Below are 20471 nucleotides of genomic sequence, written 5' to 3'. Positions count from 1 at the left end.
GGGCGTCACTATTAAGTCTTGTGTGGACAAAATGCACTTCTGGCGTATTAAAATTTTAAACTTGTTGTCTTTTGTTAGCTATTATTCGTGTGTTTCTTTGTCAATTATGTTCTCCTATTTATTTATATTGTAATCCTGTAATGTTGTGTTGTCATTTAAATGTTATATTTCACATGGCCATAAAAGAGGCAGGTTTGGCATGTCCCAAAACCAGGTTCAACCCACCATTTTTTCCTTTAAAAATGTCCTGTACCAAGTGAGAAATATGGCCATTGTTATATTATTGTTCGTTTCTCTGTGTGTTACATTTTAACGTTGTGTTTCCGTTGTGTCGTTTGTTTTCTCTTATTTTTTGGTGTGAATTCACATTATTATAAGACGTGTCACGGTATTTATCTATACCAAATTCATGTATTTGGTTTTGATGTTATATTTGTTATTCTCATAGGGGTTTGTCTTATCCTTAGTCCATTTCTGTGTGTGTAAAATTTAATGTTGTGTAATTGTTCTCCTCTTATATTTAATGCGTTTCCCTCAGTTTTAGTGTGTTACCCCGATTTTGTTTTTTGTCCATGGATTTATGAGTTTTGAACAGCGGTTTACTACTGTTGCCTTTATTAATAACATGGCATCTAGACTAACATACTACTAAATGTTGATATACATTATCATACATGCATTGTTATTGTTTATCTTAGCATTTTATTTATAATTTAAATATACGTTTTAGTGTGTTATATATCGAGTATGAATATTTAAGTTGAGTTGATGAATATGTAATTGACAGCTTATAAACCTTTAAATGCAAAGTTTCCTGCGATTTACATTGCCAAGACTCCACATATGTTTATATTACAATTTACTTAAACTTATGCTTTCCAGATACTTCAAAATGCCTCCGTTTTTCTATTAAAGCGATTGTTAATATTTTTATGGGATTAAGGTTTTTCTATTTGTCTCTATAGTTGCATTCATAATCACTCGTTGATATCTGGGGGGGGGATGTACCTTGTAGCTTACGAATTCGAAAATGTTTTTCATTATTTAGCGATAACTTCATGAACCGAAACTGTAGTTAAGTTAGGTGAGTAGACGATTAGGGATTCCATACTTTGATTTGCTGGCCATTTATTAAAAACAACAAATGCATAAAATTTTATCCCAAATTAATCTATGCTATGGCTATACATGTTTGGGTAAACCAACACGTGGGATGAAATCCTGAAAAAGTGCAAACTGTATTTTAATATATCTTGTTGTCAAATCAGATCAAAACTTAATTCGCAAGAATTTCCTGATTTCGTTTCTACAGCATGTAAGCTCATTTCAGTGTTTCCAAACATGAACTCGACTTCCAAACTCTGAACTTTTGACGGATCGGATATTCTAATTATGGCTTGTCCAATTTTATAACATCCCTCTTCATCAGTATAATTTGGAGACATTTTCTCGCTTGCAAATATTGTAAAAGTAACGGTGTCTTTATCTTTTGTCGATTCATAGTTTTTGTGTACTGTATGTCCTTGTTGCACGTTGGTATTTTTCCGTATAATAATGTCATAAGCATTCTTGCACCTTGCTTCGCCATTTATTTCTATGTAGTGCTGTTGGTCGTGGACTTCCGGATCGAATAATGGCCGCCATTTAACTCCATAAGTGACCCGGGTCTTACGCGAGTATATGGCTTCCAAATTGTGGCCAAATAGAACAGCACCTTTAAGAACAGTCAGACCACTTTCCTCTGGAACAATAACTCTGCGGGATGAAAATGTTTTCTTGATTTCTGCTTGTAATAACGCGCATTCGGAAAAACCTCCAACTAAAAGTATTAATGCAACTGATTCTAGTTCTTCTCGTGTGAATAATTCTTTAATCAAAGTTAAAATGTTCTTTAAAGTTTTATCAAAAAGGTTTTTAAAAAGATTTGCATCAAATCGCATTTTATCTCCTCTAACAGAGATGGAATTAGCATAAGGCGATGCTAATAGTGCAGTAGATAAGTCTTCCTTCAGAATTTTTTTGCAAAGAGCACCAAGAGTCGCGTAAGGTATTGCCATATTAACCTTTCCTTCCTTAGACGGTTTGATAGTCCTTTTAACCGTTTCAAACTCTCTTATCAAATCCAAATAAGCCTCGGGCTGCTCTCGTTTCATGGTATGAATGAGAGGTGCTCCAAATATCTTCGCTAACAGTTGTATAAATTCAGCATCGATTGCAGTTCCACCACAATCACCGCCAGTTGCTCTACTTATTTCTGTTAAACCACCTCCAAGCAACTTTTCATGTACAGTAATGTCTACTGTGCCACCTAAATACAAAAGATGCATAATGTTAATGCACTAAAACATCCACATTGTCATTTTCCCCTTTCAAACCAAACTCAGGTATACTTCTTTATGTTTAAGAAGATTATATGAACTCTCCGGGAAAAATATGGCTTTTAAAGCATATTATCATTTTAATAGGATTCGGAAAAGTATACATTTAAAATATTTTCTTCAGATGTCGTAATTTTTCATTTTCTCTTTTCACACGTATATATAAAAGAAATAGAGATTTACCCTCGTCAAAAAAAAGTTGCAGGAAGTATACAAGCAAACAAGAATTCATCTCAGTCAGCTAGAAAGCGTCATATTTATATATATTTTATGTTGACCTGATACTTAACCCCTTACGGGAGGAATTTTGTTTGATTTTCATATGATGACGACATAATCATGATAATCTTTTAATCAGTTAAATCGGAGCTGTTAGTATTAAACTGCTAGTAGTCTTATTTTAATTTATGTATCATTGTCATTTTGCTTATTTTCTTTTTAATACCTATTTTGACCCTGGACTTGGACTTCTTTTTAACTGCATATTACTGCTGTGTGTTCATTTATTCTAAATTAGCTAGGATTATAGGGGAAGGTTGAGATCTCACAAAACATGTTAGTCCCCGTCGCGTTTTTGCGCCTGTCCCAAGTCATGAGCCTCTAGCCTTTGAAAGTCTTACGTGGGTTTTTTTTAATTCTATTTCATTATATATCTTGTGGAGTGTAATTTCACTAAACTAGTGCACATTTTTGTTGAGGGGCCAGCTGAAGTCTGCTCCCGGTTGCGAGATATTCTCTGTGTTGAAGACAAATTTGTGTCCTTGGAATGTGTTTTGCTCTTTGGTCGATTGTTGTTGTCCCTTTGACATCTTCTTTATTTCCGTTCGCAACTTTGTGCTATACAGAAAAATATCATAATGTTGATTGAAAGGAACAAATTTCAAAATTATAGCTACTGAGAAATGTCTAGACATATCCATTTTGAAGATGCATATTCATATATAAATAGAGCCAAAGTCTATGTTTTGCTATTAAAATCGTATAAGTAAATTATTGTGGTATAGAACCACTAAATTTGGACCCAGTCTAAAAGAACTCAAAGAAAGTAGAACATATTTAAACAGAAAAGTTCTTTTTTTTTTCTTTGTCCATTGTTTAAATATTTGGGTAGTTTTGTATCAAATGAAAGCATGGGGGCTTGGTCGAAAGTTTCTATTGATTAATAAAGAAGTACATTAAATTAAGATCGGAGGGCACATTCATCAAAGTGAGAGGGTTAGCGCTATAAAACCAGGTCTAATCCACCATTTTCTACATTTCAAAATGCCTGTACCAAGTCAGGAATATGACAGTTCTTGTCGATTCGTTTTTTATGTGTTTTGTTATTTGATTTTGCCATGTGATTATGGACTTTCCGATTAGATTTTTCTCTAAGTTCAGTATTTTTTCGATTTTACTTTTTGCCCTGTTGTTCAGATCAAGTCAGGACTTGAATAAACTCATCATAGATACCAGGATGGAAATTGCGGCACGCATTGTCTCAGATTTTCTTGAAATTTGGTTTGCTAAAATACAAACATAGCAATGCGCGGATGCAGAGTAGTTCTATAAGTTAGGAAAGACTGCTTTATGTCTTCTGATTGGGATAACGGATGCTTAATGCAACGAATGGGATAGTGTCTTAATCAGCAGATCAATTATATTGCACAAAACATTTTCTGTACATTCAGATGCACATCAGCCACAAACGATTTAAAATACAAAAACGAAGTGTACACAATGACAAAATAATTTCAACAAAAATACGCCTCACAATTATATTCCTTTTCTTTTCTTATTGAAGATTTACAGGATCGGTTTTGAATAAACATTTGGTTGTCTTCTGGAGAGTTGTCTCATCGAACGACATCTTTTATTTTTTTGTATTTGAATGTGAAGTCAGTCTCAGGAAATTGAATTTGACTTTTAATTTACTATTCTGGATTATACATGTGTTCTTAAAGCATGTTTGATATTATTTTTTTTTCTGTTTTTTGTCCTAATGAAACCTAAAATATATTGTTGCTACGCAGTTTTTCTATATAAGTAAATGGCTGCTATGCACTTTTTTCAATATCAATAAATGGTTGCTAGGCACTTTCCTCACATAAATAAATGGTTGCTAGGCATTTTTACACTTTAAATGAATGATTGTTAAAAGCTTATGTGCTGACAACCCCCCTTACCTTTTAGGTTAGGTCTATGGAATGGTATAAAGTCCTAAATCAAAACATCATTTATGGTTGATATGTACTTTTTATCAAATTAGGGTGTAACACGACCTTGATTTTTTTATGTTAATAAAATAGTGGCTTAAATCGTCCTTAACATTTTCTCCGTGTATAGTATGCCTCTTTCTATTAAATTTCCTTTCAAAATTTAAATAATATATACAAGGTCAGAGGTCAAGGTCAAGTTTTGGGTAAAATAATTGCCAATAGTTTGCTCATCATAGTCATTCACATCTTGGCTAGCCAAGGGTTACGATCCACTCCCGCTCTCTTCACCCTTGGCAGATTGAGCCAACATTTGTTATATCAATGTCGCGCCATCTATCGGAAGATTAAAGTCACGCCCATGCCGAATACATTATTCTTGACCAATGGTAGCACTTGAACTCTTCAATTTGGAGGTAAAAACACGATAGTGTCTAGATTCTACCCACTTGGTAAAGCCGGAAACGAAAATATACGTCAACATCCATGCATTTGTGCATGAAACATACACAGGAACTTCTATTTGTTGATTAAAAACATTCAAGTTGTCACTAAATATAGTCGTATGTTTAGTGATGTAAAGACTTGTTGCACAATAAACACGTGGCAATTGTTTACAAACACTTTCTACATTTACACGTGATAATGTTATAGGCGCTTTTTGATTGGATGCAGCGAGTTTCTACTGCAACCAATAAAAATTCTTACCTTGTGTCTCCGAAATATTATCTCAATCCACCAAGGGTGAAGAGAGCGGGAGTTGATCGTAACCCTTGGCTAGCGAAGATGAGTCATTCAATAATTATTACTTTATGTGGATTATTTTAATAACATGGCCACATTTTAGATGTAAAAAGGCAAAAATGACACATTTTTTTCCATAGCAACCATATTTGAACCCAATATCCCAAACATTTTGTTATAATTTATTGATTAGAAACATTGATACTTTTCATACAGAACCACAGCTTAAATGAAGTTGGATGCAAAAATGACTATTTTGTTCATGCAAAATGTGTAAAATTTGTCTTCTACAAAGGAAAATGACCTATGCTTCTGCGGTTATGAAAATATTCAGCAATATTTAATTTTTTTATATATAACATTGCTATTTTTGTTGTTGTTTCATGTTTCTGAATTTTTTTTTTACAAATATCATGAAATAAAACCTGGGTTTGATTACGAATGACTGCAAAATTTGCGAGAAATCTCATTCATTTTGTTGCCATGGCAAGCATGGCCCAGCAACATTTTGATGGGCATTTTTCTTACTTTTTTACATTATCACAAGTTTCATGAAATTCGGTGACTGAGCGTGCCGATCTCCCTATATAAAATGGTTGGTGGCTACAGAGAATTCCTCTTAATGTTTGAAATTTTGAATTTGAGTTTACATAGAATGAAATGCGTATATGAATTGTTGGTTTTATACCTTCAAAAGGATTTGTTCTTACAGTTGTTATTTGTTACCTATCTCCTGCCCGAATTGATGTTTCTTTAGTCTTATCTTACTGAACGGATAAATAATAAATACAATGCATTAATCCAGTCAGATCATCCTACAATGTGTTATAAAATTGCTATTTATTAGGGCCAGCATTTCTTTCAAAGACAATAACAAATCAAAACCAAGGAGTAAACAAAGACTCACAAAACCAAAGGACATTTACATCAACAGTTATAAATAATAATTAAGAATTAAGAAACAACACGAACTCCAATAAAAACCGGGAGTGAAATCAGGTGCTCCGGAAGGGTAAGCCTTTCCTGCACCGTATACGGCACGCGTCGTGTTATTTCTTTGTTCAGTTCGGTAATGATGTAAGGTTATTATGACTGAAGAAGAATATCAGATATGATTTCTGACACACTTTTGTCATAATGACCAATCAGCTCATGATGGCGACCGTAAAATTTCCTGAGTGATGACCTTAATTTGATTGATTCATAGTCCTGTCTTAGCAACTTTTGAGAAAGCAGTATTCCTCGTTCAACAAAATCAAAATACTTTGAGCTAGCTCTAGAGTAACGTATCAATTGAGACACATATACTCCATATGATGGTGCCGCCTTGATGTTGCTACACAGAAATGGAAAGTTGACTATAGGAAAATTGAAATCATCGCGTTTGTCTTAGATTTTGGTATTCAACCAAAAAATTCGAGAAAAAGGTCTAAATATGAAGCAGATTTAGCTGTGTCGGTAGTATCTTTCATTTTAAGTTCACTTGGATATATTAAATGAAAGTGATCACTGAATCTTTTATTATTAAGAGACAGCACATCATCAATATACCGAAAGGTGAAATGAAAAGACTGGGTTAATTTCTTTTCTTATTTCTGTACAAGCCCTTGGAAACATTCTGCTTCATAGGAATAAAGAAACAAATCTGCAAGTAGAGGAGCGCAATTGGTACCCATTGGGATTCCAATAGTCTGTTTGAAGACCAAGCCTCCAAATTCAACAAATATGTTGTCAATTTAAAAGTCCAGCGTGGCAGTGATATCCTCGTCGGTATTTTTTGTCCTTGACTCTGTATGATTTTTCACAAAGTAAGCTGAATTCAAACCTAAATGTAGATATTTAAAACGTTTAGTTTGTTAAAGAAACATAAGCTGATGAGTTCTGTCAGTCGAGTTTTAAGTTTAGTATAGGGAATAGTGGCATAAAGAGTTGAAAAATCAAAGGTTTTAATGTTGGTACAATGTTTTAATGATTGAGATTGTAACTTCACCAATAACTCTTTTGAATTTTTCTGTATCCACATCTGATAAACACCACTTCTTGAATATGCCGTTTCGGAATATTTCTGAAGTCCTTCTCTGACTGCAGTGAGTATGGCAGTAAAAACTTCAGAAAGGGGTTTAGTGGAACACTTGGAAGAACCTGCAATATACCTTTCCTTATAAGGATTCTTGTGAAGCTTAGGAATCCAATATAAGGATGAAAGATCCTGGTCTTCATCCTTTGGATTAACATCAAAGGAGGTTACAATTTCTAACTCACCCTATATATCAAAAGAAGATTTGAGATTCTTCAATAATATTTTAAACTCTAAAGTCTTTCACCTTCTCAAGTTTCTTGTCTGTTTTATTCCATTGTGAATCATACCTAAAGATCCAGACACAAAATGATGCTTTCTAAATCGCAATATCAATTACTTATTTTCCTTTCATCCGAATCAAACAAATTCATTTCATCATAAGATAAAAGAGTTAAACAACTTGTGAGACATAAAATCGCTTGATATCAACTCTCATTGTTTAATTTCAATATTTATACACTCAGCAAAGTGCTCGGTTTCATCATACAATGATATTAAATAACACAAGTTGATTTCTTACTTAATTCATCCTCGCTCGTTATAAAACCAATAGGTAGCACGCACATTTTTTACATATGTAATGTATTATTGTATAATGTAAAGATTGAGTCAATTTTTTCGACAATCTGTGTTAATGAGCTTACTGTATATAGAAATTGAATGAGAGTTCAAATAACAAATTGCAATCAATCTAATCGGTTTTTAATTGTCATAGTTTTTACCTGATGTGAAATATTTCTTTAAAGGGGCATTAACTGTCAAATCCATATGAACCGATTCGACCAATGTTCATATTGTTATAATAAAGAAACAATCTACAATGCATGGGCTCTCTATATCTATAGTTCATAAACCTTAAGCGATACAAATTATTCAGAAATATAATTTTATTGAATGACAATCCCTGAATTTCAAACAATTGTATAACTATCTAATTATGGAAGATCACAAACGACATTTTAAAATGCTTTTACATTCAGAATATATTGAAAACATCTACCGGGACTGCTCAAATGACAATGAGTCTTTACTATAATCCAAATCATTGTCCTCGAGTTTGAATAATAAAGTAAACCGCTATATTCTCTTTGTATGTGTCTGTCCCAACTCAGGGGCCTGTAATTCAGTGCTTGTTGTTTGATTATGTGTTACATATTTGTTTTTCGTTAATTTTTGTATATAAATTATTCCGTTAGTTTTCTCGTTTGAATTGTTTTACATTGTCATTTCGGAGCCTTTTACGGCTGACTGTGTGGTATGGGCTTTGCTAATTGTTGACGGCCATACGGTTAACTAAAGATGTAAATTTCTGTGTCATTTGTTATCTTGTAAAGAGTTGTCTCATTGTCAATCAAATCACATCTTCTTTTTATATATATATCACAAGTGTTTCTTTGTGATGTACATACTTTTAGTGGTAAAATGCAATCATAGAACATGATGTACTTTTAAAACTTAATATTTTCATTATATAAAACAACAAAAGATAAAATCTTGTATCATATTCAAATATCAACAGATGCAACGATTGCATACCATAAAAAAGATATTTATGTAAAAAGGGCTTAAAAGAGTGACGAAAGATATCAGAGGGACAGTCAAACTCATAAATCGAAAATTAACTGACAACGCCATGGCGGCTAAAAATGAAAAAGACAAACAGAAAAACAAAAGTACACATGACACAACATAGAAAACTAAAAAATAAGCAACACGAACCTACCAAAAACTGTAGTGATCTCAGGATAATATTCTAATTCGTTAGGTCAGATTCATGAATGGGAAGAGGGTTGTAGTTACGACGTAAGGAACATATCCAATATCATCAGTGAAACGGTTATTCCATAACGGTCAACCAATTTGTAATGGCGTCCGTAAATTTACGAAGGGATGATTTCAACTTCACCATTTGGAACTCTTGGTTTAATAGCTTTCTTGTGAGCAGCAACCCTCTATCAAGAAAATCATGATAGAAAATACAAGCACGGGAATATCGTATCAATTGGGAAATATATACTCCGTATGCAGGTGCTCTGGATTGTTGCTATTAGAAATGAAATCATCTCTTTTGTCATAAAGTTTTGTTTTCAACCGACCATCATTGTCAATTTCTAGATGTAAGTCAAGATATGAGGCCGACTTAACTGTATCGGGTGTATCCTTTATCTCTGGTTCAATTGGATAGATGCGTTCAATATAGTCACCACATTTCGAATTATTCAATGAGAGAATATAATCTATATAGCGGAGAGTAGAGTTAACGGATATTGCTAACTTCTTTCATCTTTCTTCCTAAGAAGTTCCTGTATGAAGTCCGCCTCATAATAATAAAAAAACAAGTCGGCAAGAAGAGGGGCACAATTGGTTCCCATTGGAAAACCAACGGTCTGTTGAAAAACACGTCCTCCGAACGTAACAAATATGTTGTCAATCAAGAAATTAAGCATCTTGATAATGTCAGATTCAGAGAATTTTTTTGTTTGAATCAGAGTGATCCTTTACAAAGTAGGATTTATCCCTCCCTACCACAAGTTACTTGTTTCTACGATGGTCATTCTGTTTTATGAAACAAAGTAATACCAACTATTTCAATTTTTTTTTTAGTTTGGAATATAGAATACTTGTATAAAATGTAGAAAAGTCAAATGTTTTAACATTATTGCAAGATGAAAGAGAGTTAGATTGTATGCACTCTAAAAGATCTTGGGAATTTTTTAGTATCCACATCTGATTCACGCCACCTCTAGAATAGGCAGTTTCACAATAACTTTGAAGGCCGGCTTTGATTACTGATAAAATAGATGTTAATTATTTAGAAAGAGGTTTCTTGGAGCACTTGGAAGACCCAACAATATACCGTTGTTTGTAAGAACACTTAATATGTAGTTTAGGTATCCAATACAGTGATGGAAGATTCAGTTCTTCATCTTTAGTTGAAATTCAAGAGGAACATAGAACAGACCTATGATTATCCAGGATATCCTCTTTGGTAAGTGTCGTGAGGGTATATGTTGAGTTAAAGTGTCACTTTGCAATTGAAAATCGTCCAAACCTCAGTACAAAAGGACCAAGGCATTGTTAAGGCTTTCTTTATTTCTCAACCAGCATGAAATTATGCAAGTTATCTTAGCTCTAGATCTTGTTTGCACAATTACGAAATACATACCTCCAAGATCTACTATCATATATTTTGTTCCCACTTCAGACATTGTGAAACCGGATTCGGCGCCACTTAATTTCTCTGTAGGCAAATGTTGGCAATATATTGCTGCTGCTTCCGGTTCCAGTGATATTAAAAGATGATCCTTTTCTATACCAGCCTGTCAAAGAGAGCAATCATAATAACAATAAAATAAATAAACATATATAATTAATTACACAAATTTCCGATTTCTTTTCTCAGCACTACAGGTTGCACGTTTTGTTTCACAAGCCACACCTCTTTATGTTTATCTCAGAGATTACTCAAATATAAAGTTTCATAAATTTTTCATGAAGATTGAAAAAATCGTGGGCCTTTACTAAAATGACTGAGCTTAAATTTACAGTTTACAGTTTACATTATGCATAGTTAAGTTAAAGCCCTGAATTCAAAATAAATGTATGCATATTTGTAGTTTTAATTGCTTATATTTACTCTTCGCAGTCATGAAATGCATAGAACCTTCCTGAATATTGTTTTTTAGATTTTTTTTCTATACTAGTAACCGAAAAGTAAGTCTAAATGTGCATTTTTGTGACTAGGGCATAACAAAATATAAGCTAGAAATACAAAAAAAAACCTAATAAAACTAACAATAATGTCTTCTGTCTTAAATATAAACACCCTATTCCACATCCACAGAAACAACATATTATTTAGCAAATGTGAGGCCCCAGTGATAAAGAAACAGAGAAAAATACCTAACCATTGTGTTACAAAACAGATAATTCAACCTATAAATACTATTTTTGTAATATTTCAAAGATCTTTTGTATAAAACACAATAATTGTGCTTTGAAATTATGCTAAACACAGATGTAAGCAGTCAGTTCTATAAACCTTTAGTGAATACATCAGACTGGTAGCTTCAAACATACAGTTTTTGAAAGTATGGTTTTGTCCAAATACTTGTAGTTAATGTATTATCCAATCTTTTGTTGTTAGATATATGGCTAAAGATGATATTGTTGTGACATCGTTTCTATACTGATCACCATTTGAGGTAGAAATTGTTAACTTTAGTTGACAAATATGCATACAGAAACATGTGAACTAGAGAAGTCTAGATTTGTTACTTTGGTTCTTGACAATTCATGTCAGAAAACATGTAATAGGGTGACCTGACAATAATTATAAAGTCTTGTTTTCAAATTCTTTAAAGATTTAAACAGGAGTGGGAGTATAAAATATACTGTAAAGGAAGAGTTAAGAGTATATGCAGTCATTTCTTTCAGACTATAACATGTATATTACTGATAAATAAGTATTGTTGTGAGAAAAAGAGTTTGTCAAGAGTTCTCTATTTGAATAAATGTAACTATAGGTTGCACTTTGTAAATACAGCTGTTTCCCAAGCCATTCATCCTTTGGGGATATATATAATGATCATAAATATGTTAATTCGTTAACGCACTGGTTCCCAGATATGAACTCTGTGTTTTATCTCATAGACACATATCATTGAAATGTCGAAGATATGCCAAACAGCCATATATTTTGACTTATATAAAATAGTAGTGCATATCTACTTTCCGGGAAATAATGTTCATGAAACTTTATAGTAAAAGTGGCACAATTTTAGCCGCAAAGGGAGTTTCTATGGGAAATTATATTGTCTAACGTAGCGGTACCCAAATTGCACCGAGTACCCAAATTGCACCTATTTATCAAAAATAGCAGCGAAAATCTAACAAGAATTCCTAGAGATTAAAAAAATGGTATTTGTATGATTTGATACTATGCACGTCTTTCAACATAGGTAAAAATATTTAGATATACACAAAACGTTCACAATATTTACCAACAGATGGTGCAGGAAAATTGGTACCGTTAATGTTATTAATACCACTGGGTCGATGACTCTGCTGGTGGACTGTTAGTCCCCGAGGGTATCTCCAGCCCAGTAGCCAGTACTTCGGTACTGGCATGAAAATACGGATTGTTTTGTGTTATTAAAATTTACTGTTACAAAATGTTAGAAATTATTATAAATTAAGGAATGTATCTCCCTCATGCAAAGCTCTGATTCCTTTCACGGATTTGGCTACACTTTTTAGACCTTTTGGATTATAGCTCTTCATCTTTTATATAAGCTTTGGTTTTTCAAATATTTAGGCCACGAGCATCACTGAAGAGACATGTATTGTCGAAATGCGCATCTGGTGCAGGAAAATTGGTACCGTTAATGTTATGAAGTGTTTACTGAAAAAGCAAAATGTACTGAAACGTCGCCATGCGACGTAATCAAAACGTCATCTTTTTAAAATTAACAAATACAATACGTTTCAAGTATCCATTTCTTCAAAAATGAAGAATAAGCATGGACAAATATCCAATTGTTCAAAATATTTGAAAAAAATAAACAAAAGCTCTGTTATTCGACTTTTGACGATGCGAATTTAAGCATGGATGCAATTTGGGTACTCCTCATTACATAATCTGGGATGGTTTGGAGGTAAGTTCAGACCAATTTTTCTATGATTCCTAATTGATTGAAAATCAAATTGGTGTACCTTTATAAGAAAGAAGGATACGGCTACAAAATGGAAATTTTTGTCTAGATCATAAAAAAACTTAGTTGAAAAAACTGTCAAAATATGTGCAATTTGGGTACCGTCACGTTATATTTACAGAATTGCAAAAAACCTACAACATAGGTATGCAATCTTCATATTAAATCATAGGTAAGACACGAATATTCTGAAGAAAAACATTGATACTCAATCTATAAAAGTAAATCCAAATTATTTTTTTTTGTAGTTTCAGGTGTTTCATGAAGTCACTGTTGCAGGATGTTTAAGATTTACTGTTTAGGAGTATTGATGTCAATGTTGACTTATTTGCCCATTTTAACTCATTTAAATTTTATTTTATACATTTTAACTATCACACATGTAAGTGTTCATCATTGACAGAAACAGTCCTTGAACTTTTAATGAGTGTGTACACGTTAGGACTACGCGTCCTGAAATGTTAACTTGTAATTCTACAAAGGAAGGGCATGACTGTCAAATTTTGTTGACGCAACTAAGAACACCAATTACAAGAAGACAGGTACAAGTACATTAATCTAAAAAGCAGCTTTAAAGTATGCCATCACTGCCGTATATCGTGTTCCACCTGCATGTATATAAACTACCAACCACCTGAATTTCAACCTTTTTCACTTTTAATGTGATGCAATTGTCCTTCTTCAATTCTTTACATATATAAATATTGGAAAAAAAAACAGTACAACTCAGTGGAACCGACTTCTCCCAGCAAAAGATTGATTAATTGCTGTTCGCTTTTTTACAAGTACTAAATACTTCTTATATGACCAGAACAAATTTGCATGAGCATTCCTGATGAACGTAAATCCAGAAACGCGCTTTATGCGCATGAAATTTATAACGTGCTGCTTCCATTTTTCACAATAAATACATGAAGATGGTCCTGCAAATGTAGGACGACCGGGTTGGGCGATTCGTATATCCGAATTGCCACTTTGACATGCGAGTTTATTTTATAGGGATGGGAAATTAGACTTTCAACAGGAACATATGGACCACTCAAAGACAAGGTGTATTTATGTTCATATGGATGACGCTCTACATACACGATGCATTTAATTTAACGTCTCCATTTTTAACCGACGTGGCGGCGATATAATACATCCCACACATCCAAAATCTGACGCCCCCTGTTTGTAAGGGTTATAGTGCCGGTCGAAAGAAGTCGAACAGATGACCATATTGTTGCAGAGTAACAGTATATAGTTATGTTTTACTGTGTATGGTGTTTATCTTTTGCTATCAATTCAATAAAATGGCTCTTCCCACAAAGATACATCCTTAAAAAAGACAAAGTAACTTTGTTTAGTTCTTCCTGTGTGAATAATATTCGAACAGCACTAATATAAAATAGCTGAGAATAATACTTTCAATTTCTACCAGAAAATTAGATGTTTACTAAACTGAATTTACTTAAACATGTTTAATAATTCAATAAAAATGCTTTTGTATTTGGAGCAGGATATGCTTTATTTTTTATCACAGTATTTCAAATCACTTTTTCTGAAGTTATATAGTATGCAAATTCGTATATATTTTATCTTCGGCAACCAATCAAGCTAAAACAACGTGTACCTTTTCTGCACTTTTCCTCATGAATTGCTTTGAATTATCTGTCCAAATCGCTGGAACTGTCAGTACCCATTTTATGTCATTTGGTTTAACTCCTGTTCCTCGGTTATCTAGAGCATCCATTAAATGCTTGACTAAAGCTCTTATTGAAAGTGCAAATACGTCAATCGCCGGAACTGGTTTCCCAGTAAGATCCTCTAATAACATATCACCTTTAACATTCTAGAAATAATCAAAAATGTACGTCTAATTTATTCACCTTAAAACATGTTGTTTTAAAAATTATAAACAAGCGATTAGAATAAACTTGGTCTGTTGTGGAGAGTTATCTTATTGGTAACCATACCACATCTTCTTTTTTATATTGATCGTTTTTATAATGTTCGAAAACCATCTGACTAAATCACGCATCGCTGTCTACTTTGACGAGTGTTTAATGTATCAGCTTGCTTTCATTTTAAAATCTACTTTGTACTCAAATAGAAGTTTTTCAAAAAGAGAAAAACAAATCTGGGGTAACAAACTAAAACCGAGGGAAACACCCTTAATACAATAGGAAAACAATGGAATAACAGAAACACTGAAGTGCAACACAAACAAACGCCAACTTTCATAGAAACGAAGTATTGGATAACAACTACCATATGCATGACTTTGTATAGGACATGGTAAGAAAAAATGATGGGTTGAACCTGATTTTAACCTGGCTTAACCTCCCCTTTATATTGCAATGTTAAAAAATATCTTATCTGTACATGAGTTTAAACTTCTTGAATTGACTTAAAGATTTGTTTTGTTAAGGTAGCACAATACAAAAGCAACTAATGTTATCTAGATTTCATTTTAGCTGGGTTTTGTTTACTTCTTAATACTCTAAAACCACAGAAGAAAACAGTACTTGCATATATTGTACGGTTAATGAGTTTTGATGATGATTAGTTTGATAAACCAATGCACATGTCTGACTGATACAAGATAAGGACTTGTCAATCAATAGAATAATTGAATGACCACGGACCAACAATAAAAATAACAGTTATGAAAAAGAGGAGGATTGGGGATCGATGGACAAATGAAGATAATGAATTCCAAATAAAAAATACATATCTGTATTGGAGCTGCATGAAGAAATAATTAATCAAAATAAGTATTTGGAGATAAAGAGGGAATCAAAATATAAATATACAGACATTAAATAAATATAATTGTTCAATAATTAGAATTTCTTGAGGAGAATATTTAAATAAGAATTCTTTTTAAAAGAAAATACAAATTAAATATTTCATTTTTAAACTGCAAAAATTAACACAAATCTACTTCGTGTAAAACATCATCATGTTATTGTATGCAAATATAATTCTAGAAAATCCCCAATAAGGATCCTCTAGACTAACCAACTGATTATTATTGTGCACACATGCATATATTGCTTTTAATAAAATGATATTATTGTATGTATTAAATGAAAAAAATCTGCATTAAAAAAGTAAATGCAATGTGTAATTAAACGTATGAGACCATTAAGGTAGCACTACAGTCAGAATTTTCTGACTCAAACCAAAAGTCTTTCAAGATTAATATCTCCAAAACTACTCAATGATTTTTTTAAATCTTAAACTCATTTTAAAGCTGAAATACTTCTTCTTTTTCATCTATAGATAAATATTTTTTTGGTATAATAAATCTCAAAGTATAGCTCATTAATTGCCCAAAAAGTGGTCTTCCAATTTTAATTAAAATGGCATATTCAGGTCAAGTGGTAGCAAAAATTGTTTTTCATCACTTTAATCAACCATACACAATGTACAAAACCATGTCTCAGATGTTGATATATGCATCCAGTTAAAAGATATATTGATTTAAATGCTGTGTGCCAAACCTCATTTCACGTTTATCTTTGGACACCTTTAAAATCATTTAGAAACAAATTATACAAAAACTGAGACACTGTATTGTAAAAAATACTCCCTTTAATCACATATATCAAAGTCAAACCAAAAGGGGTACCCATAATGTTTCCTTTTTCAGTTTTTGCTTGCAATTCTAATGAAAAAAAATGTTCTTGGAAATGACCGAAAAACTGAATTTCCCCCTTAGAACCCCTATAAATGCATCATAAATACAAAAACTGAGAACACGCCAGGAGTGTTCTGACACCATTATTTTATCAAAAGAACCGCACACTTTGTGTCTTTGATGCTCTGTTAACTGTAAATTTTGATTTATGTGTGCACTGACCAACACTAACTTCGCATTTGGGGGAGTTTGACGTCACAGATTTGACGAACATCTGTAATATAGTAATTACATATAGACAAAGCTCCGACTCTGTCCAGACAGTCTAAGAAAAGAGCATAACAGGAATGACCAGATGCATATAATCAATATTTGACATCTTTATTATCACTATAAAGAATTATTTTCATTTGTATTTTGAAAAGATATATATTTTGAAATTAGCTAGAAATTCAAATTATGCAATAAAAGACAAGTCCAAAAAAAGACCATCCCCAACCTGAAAATAGACTGTACTACATGATTTATGAGTTTTATGGAATTGAAAAATTTCACATAAACTAAAAATTGGTTAAAATGCCTAAAATTTCTGACAGAAGATATATTCAGAGACGTATTCTTCTTGTTTATAGTAAGAAAAATAAAAGAGTAAGTTTTTCAGAGGCTATCAAAGATACTTTCACACTCTTATCCCTATACATATAGTTTTATTCCTTTTGGTTAGATATTTCCCTTAAGATTTTCTCCTTTTCATATCGTTCTCTTTTTCTGTTTACTTCCTTGTTATATACATTTCTTTTTTTGCAATACACATGATACAAAGAGATAAGACCACACTATTTATCCTGTGGTCAGTGATTAACAGCTTGACACTGGTATTAACAGATGATTGATATACTCGCCCATCATAAATGCCTATATATTTAGTTCATTATCAATTTATTCCCTGTTGTGATGTGATAATGATTTTAGGATTTTAACAAAACGTGCAGAAAAATACTTATTTCAAAATTATGCAAATGACTTACATCAAGGTCAATAATGATATAACCTTTCCCGCCAGATCTGATTTTTCATGCGCAGAGTGTGCATTTGCCTTATATATTTAGAATAGCTGAAATGGAATGCGTTCTTACTGGTCAAATATAAATGATTTAGGATTAAAGGCTTATCCTTAAGTATCCACATGGTACATGTGTTAATCATACCGAGGTTAATAAGATACAAGAAGGAACATACTTATTTATTCAATTGTGACACATTCATTTTTGTCATGAAAATGTAGTTTTAGATGAAATTAGCTCCAAGATGGGTGCCCCTATATGCCTGATGTTCACACATGTTGTAAATTGAGCAGTTATTGCATAATCGTGTCTCAGATTTCCTAAAACATCAATAGAGCAAATGTTAAACCTAATTTATTGAGTGAGCTCTTATGAATTGAGGTAGCAAACTTCATTGAAGGTTTATGAGAGAATAAAATAAAATAGGAAAATCTGATGTTGGAGGTCAAATTGTGTTGTACAAAAATCTATAAAATATTTTAGGATGCTATGAATAACAAAGAAGCTAATTTTATTCAAGTGTAGACATCACATTAAAGCAACTAATTACATAATAATTAATTATGTATTAATTATGTCATAATGAATTTTTCACCATTTGAAAGAGTAATCTTTCTTTTTTCTATTTGATTCCTCATTTATAAAATCTAAAGCTTGATGAAAGAAATTATATCAGTTTAAAGTTGAGGGTGAAACAATCATTGTAATGTGATACAAAATGTACCTTTAAAAGACAAACAGTGATGTAGTTGATGTGGTATGGTTGTCAATGAGACAGCTATCTGCTAAAGTTCAAACGAAGTGAATGTGTACCAATAACAGGTTGTCTGCATATATAGTGATATTGTAAAACATCAGCTGCAACACAATAAGGTTCCGATATTCTAGTTAATAAAAGGCCTCATAGTATTCTATTTAAATTTCTTTGGTATTAAAAGGGATAATTTGTTGAAATCTTTCTCATACTATATATATATATATTCAAGTTTCGTAAATGACAATTACCTTATAATTGTGCAAGCTCATTTTAAATCTATGGAAATAATAGTAATCTTCCTGCTCTCCATCCATAACCAGTTCGGCATACCTGTTTTCGGCTTCATAACCGAAGGAGTCAAATTCCTTTTTAGAATTTAGCAAGAGGCAGGTCGGGGTTTTCAAGGACAAGAGTTGTCTACCACCGGCGTTCCAGGCTTGGTTAGCATGTATCTTTAGTGGGTCCGTTTTATAGGTGTCCCTCATGGAAAAGGCATATCCAGAGTAGGTAGTTCCAAAGTCTATAGCTGCGACCAGCAAATAATCTCTGTCGTTTTCAGCCATGGCAAGTGGTATCTAATCAGCAATGAAGGTTTTTCGGCTGAAACTACAAATTAAGATCCACAAGTGAAATCTACAAATGTGCGTATTCATATAGAGAAGGCTAAAAACAAAAATAAAAGGATGATTTCTGTTTGTATTTTTATTTATTTTGTCTCCAAAGAATTTGTTTTGTATTTCCTTTCGAAAAATATACAATTAGTTCGATTAAATAATGAGTCAAGAATTATATTTTCTACACATATCATCATATAATTTAGATAGCAGAAAATAATTACTTTTAATCATTTTTTAACTTATTAAATGTAAAGATTGATTGACTGCAGCTTTTGAATGCAATTTTAATTACACTACATTTGGAGTGGTATACAGGTTTTTTGTTAGAGAAAGCCACGGTACTAGAGAGAATCTCCGACCTGAAAGGTTAGCATGGTATGTGTTCAATGTAGTAAACCATTTAGACATCATTCGTATAAATTTTATTTGCTGAATTAGAATGTATCCTGCACAGAAAGAAGACACAGTTAACATCGGCGTATTCACGGCGATTCAGGGGGTTGCAACCCCCATTTTTTAAGATCAATGCATTTGAAAGGCGCCATATGATTGGACCCCCTCCTTTGTCCTTGGTTGGTAAAAATGGTTAGATCCGCCACTGGTGAATACAAAAAAGAGCCATTCTATTTTAGGACTGCTAATGTTCAAGGTCACGGATACTAAACATTGCTAAAAAGGGGCCTGTTTTAATGTTTTTTAGATGTACAATAATAGTTTGGTTTTTTGTATTCGAGTTCCCCCCTTTATGTTCCAATTGTTTAATAACAACTGTTTGCATGTCACTCAAACTTTAGAGTTGCAGTTGTACTTTCACTTTTCGTTATGTTGTATTGGTAAGCATATATTTAACTGATATGATGCATGTTAGTATGCTTTTTGTTTTCAAAGATTCTTTTTCACAAATGTGTGATAGTTCTGCGTGCTTAATTAAATAAAAACTTGTTTAACTTACCGATTGGTTTTTTTTAACCTGCAAACATCTGGACAGGGAAGTATAAAATACGTCATCAATTTAATCTCTTTTTATTGTATAGAATATGCAGGTAAGTAAGGTAAAGTATTTATAGAATAAACACATGTATGTGTGCCAGTGTATTTATATTTTATTCATTTATATTGCATTTTATCATTCAACAAAATTGAAACAGCTCTTATGTAGACGAATCACGCGTCTGGCGTACTAAATTATAATCCTTGTACTTTTGATAACAGTTTACACCACTGGGTCGATGCTACTGCTGGTGGACGTTTCGTCCCCGAGGGTATCACTAGCCCAGTAGTCACGATTCGGTGT

The 20471-nt window shown here is 32.6% G+C and overlaps 2 protein-coding genes and 1 long non-coding RNA gene across 4 annotated transcripts in view; all 3 read right to left on the bottom strand.

The window, feature by feature from the left end:
• LOC143055597 (uncharacterized) overlaps positions 1-20471 on the bottom strand; it is a 445604-nt gene that overhangs the window by 203656 nt on the left and 221477 nt on the right. The gene's annotated exons all lie outside the window — the stretch shown is intronic.
• LOC143055588 (uncharacterized) overlaps positions 1-20471 on the bottom strand; it is an 86082-nt gene that overhangs the window by 6527 nt on the left and 59084 nt on the right. The gene's annotated exons all lie outside the window — the stretch shown is intronic.
• Positions 1141-20471, bottom strand: part of LOC143055587 (heat shock 70 kDa protein 12B-like) — a 61633-nt gene continuing 42302 nt past the window's right edge. The window contains exons 1-4 of one of the 2 annotated variants that reach the window (XM_076228745.1): positions 18809-19161; positions 14727-14945; positions 10564-10717; positions 1141-2308 (exon numbers count right to left, since the gene is read on the bottom strand). In XM_076228745.1, coding sequence (XP_076084860.1) covers positions 1260-2308; positions 10564-10717; positions 14727-14945; positions 18809-19123 — 1737 coding nt within the window. In that variant the 5' untranslated portion in view covers positions 19124-19161 and the 3' untranslated portion in view covers positions 1141-1259. Of the gene's footprint in view, positions 2309-10563; positions 10718-14726; positions 14946-18808; positions 19162-20471 lie in introns of those variants that run through there. The other variant, XM_076228746.1, reaches the window with a different exon arrangement.

This window comes from Mytilus galloprovincialis, chromosome 12, assembly GCF_965363235.1.
Source record: "Mytilus galloprovincialis chromosome 12, xbMytGall1.hap1.1, whole genome shotgun sequence".
NCBI classification, from domain to species: domain Eukaryota; kingdom Metazoa; phylum Mollusca; class Bivalvia; order Mytilida; family Mytilidae; genus Mytilus; species Mytilus galloprovincialis.
The sequence above is the reverse complement of the archived record's forward strand: the minus strand, read 5'-3'. Positions and strand labels throughout refer to the sequence as shown.